Source organism: Carettochelys insculpta, chromosome 5 (genome assembly GCF_033958435.1).
Source record: "Carettochelys insculpta isolate YL-2023 chromosome 5, ASM3395843v1, whole genome shotgun sequence".
NCBI classification, from domain to species: Eukaryota; Metazoa; Chordata; order Testudines; family Carettochelyidae; genus Carettochelys; species Carettochelys insculpta.
In genome coordinates, this window is record NC_134141.1 from 38358346 (window position 1) to 38361227 (window position 2882).

The 2882-nt window shown below is 38.5% G+C and overlaps 1 protein-coding gene across 1 annotated transcript; it reads right to left on the reverse strand.

Annotated features, from left to right (window-relative positions):
* Positions 1-1793: 1793 nt before the first annotated feature.
* Positions 1794-2399, reverse strand: LOC142013454 (interferon beta-like). Its single transcript, XM_074994835.1, has one exon. It carries the CDS (start codon positions 2397-2399, stop codon positions 1794-1796), a length of 606 nt encoding a protein of 201 aa, XP_074850936.1.
* Between the last annotated feature and the right edge of the window lie 483 nt (positions 2400-2882).

The window sequence follows — 2882 nt, forward strand, 5'->3', positions numbered from 1 at the left end:
ATAGTATGTTGGAGTGCTCACATAAATTAACATGGCTATTTTTCTTATGGAGTCCCTGCTGAATCCGTGTTTAGCTTCACATTATACTTTTGTATGTCCCCAAGTCCACTCTCTCATGTCAATGGGAAGCTCAGGTACTCTAAGAAAGGCAAATACTTTCAAGAGCTTTGCTGAACAAGAGAGTTGAGGAAGAACATGAGATTCTTATTTTAATTTATCTAATTCACCCAAATCACTCATGCTGTAGGTTGCTATTTTGTAGAAATAAATATTTATTGATAAATATTTCAAAAAACTCTGAAAAATAAATAAAAGCAATAAATTATACTGTGAATAAATATGGGCAGATGAAAATAAACACACTTCTAAAAATCCAATAAAACATTATCACAGTGGAAGAAGAGAATAAATTGTTTCACTAGGCTAAAATTCAAGCACAACTATTTATAGATTACCTAGAAATTGGGATTTTCTTGTTCCTTTCCATTTAATCTTTATGGGGAAAAAAACACTTCCAGATATTTCACTTGCTTATGAGTCCATTTTTCCATGGGATTGCCATTCCATACAGCATGTGGGGGAATTTAGCAAGTGATGTAGAAAATCAGTCAGAGAATCTCCTGGGCATCCATGGATGTGAGAATTCTGTTGGAGGATTGCTTGGACAGCTATTTACCAATCTCTTTCTGGGCTTGAGGCCTTCTAAGGGCCACAGGGAGTTTCCTCCTTCAGTCTGCCTTTGCAGGAATATTATGCTTCCATTGTGTTTGAAAGTTGTCCAGTTCACATAGGTGATGCTGAAGTGAAGTTTGTGACAGTTTGCGTGTAAGAGCACGTTTAAGAGCAGACCAAGACATATTCTGAGCAAATGTGCAATATCAATGATTATGAAATCCTGAGGTTTTTCTGCTTCTGTTCAAGTACCATGTGGACTTCTGTAATATTTTCAGCAATATCTTCACTTTTCAATTTTTTCAGAACGAATAAATGGCAATGGCAAGTAGTAACAGTGCCGTTGGAGTGTAACAGTAGAATGAGTCATTTGTATAATTCTGGATTGATGACAAAGGTCTCAAAAGTTACCGTCTGCAGAATCAACATACAGACGAAGGTCTCCAGGCGAGAATCAGTGTCACTCAGCTGTTTTCATACATCATGGTTTGACTCTGATGGAATGGAAAAAACGTACTGGTTGAATGTAAAGAGTTTAGATGTAGTTCAAAGACTATATGTAAGAGTTAAAATATGTTCTGTGTTTTTCTTAGCTGATATCATATGATAAATCCTGAGGCTTACTGCACTTTAAATATTTTCACAATTTGTAATTTATAAAGCTGTTGAATTTAGGAATAAACAGAACAAAGAAAAGCAGGAGTACCACCTTTGGTCATCTGTATGTGCACATTAGATGGTGGGATAGAAAAGTGTGGCCACAGACTCTACAGTTTTCGGTGCCCTGACTGGAATGTTGTATAATGAGTCAACTCTTGGAATTCTTTTTACCTACATAGGCACTTACTGGGAAAATTTAGATTTGGTATGGTTAGTCGTCACTCAAGATATTTTGTAATTAGTAATCAGTGATGTTACCTTTGTATAATTTTTCATATCGAACATTATGTATGTGATAGAGAAAAGCTAAGTCATATGTTCCTCCAGAAAGAGTATAACCTGACTATGCAATAGCTCTGTGGGCAACATTACTGTGGGAGAAAGATTAAGCTGTGTACATAACCGGAGTAAAAAAACTTCTGTCCATCTCATCACAGTTGTTGTGTTTAAATAATAACATTTTAGTTTTTTAGGAAAAAGAAATGTGTGGTACCTTCATTTTCAAGTCTCTTTGTGAGTATGTTGAGGAAGACAAAACATCTAGAGATTTCCCTGCGGACGATCTCCCAGGCACATCGGCTGTATTGTTTTTCATTCAGGAACTGGTGTATTGTCTGGAAGTATCTCTTCAGCTTCAGGCTGGTGCGCAGGAGGTTCTCATTTCCTGGGTAGTTTCTCTCCGTTTCTAGCTCAGCACTCAAACATGTCTCCAGCTTCTCAGTCTGCAAGTGAAGTCCATTTTGGAATTGCTCTATGACAGTCCCATTCCATGCAGCTTGCGTGAGATTATTGTTGAAGATCTGCAAGAGTTCTTGGAGGATCTGCTGGATGGCTGCCTTGGCGTTCTCTTGCCGGGACAGTCGGATCTTGAGAACGTCTCCAGGTTTGAAAGCCGTCCTTTCATGTACACATTGGAAAGGAAAGTTTCCCCCCATTTCCTCCAGATGCTCTAAGCTCTTTCTGTTCATTTTGGTTTGTAGAACATGAAGCCTCCTGCAATCCAGACAAGAGATTTCACTGGAGAAGAGCAGCATGAGGCAAAAGTGCAGGAAACTCCTGTGGATCATGTTGATGCCTTAGATTCCTTGCCTTTAGGTACCGCTTGAGCAACTGGTGCCTGTTCAAGGTCTTCTTTAAGAGTCTGTGTTTTCAACCCCTGTTTTGGAATTTAAATATTCTGGAGTGAAAGGCTTTTCTGTCATCACTTTCTAGTTCCAAGGGTTTTCCAGCTTGAGGCTGTGACTTTTAATTTCCCTCTTTTCATTCTAGGAAGTGGACAATCAGAAGGACAACACCCAAGCACATAACTTTTGATATAGCAATAATACCTAACGGTTCTTGCTGTCGGTTCCACATGCGACCTGCCTCCCAATACCTCCTCCCAAACACTTTCTTTTAGAAAAAGAAAATGTAAAGGGTAAGAAGAGTATGATGAGAAACGGTTGACATACAACAGCAGGAAATTAGATGAGAAAGTTTTCTGTCTACTCCCAAGTGTCTGTGTTAGCGCTGTTATGTGTGAATATCTGTTGTCTTAGTAAATAATATTT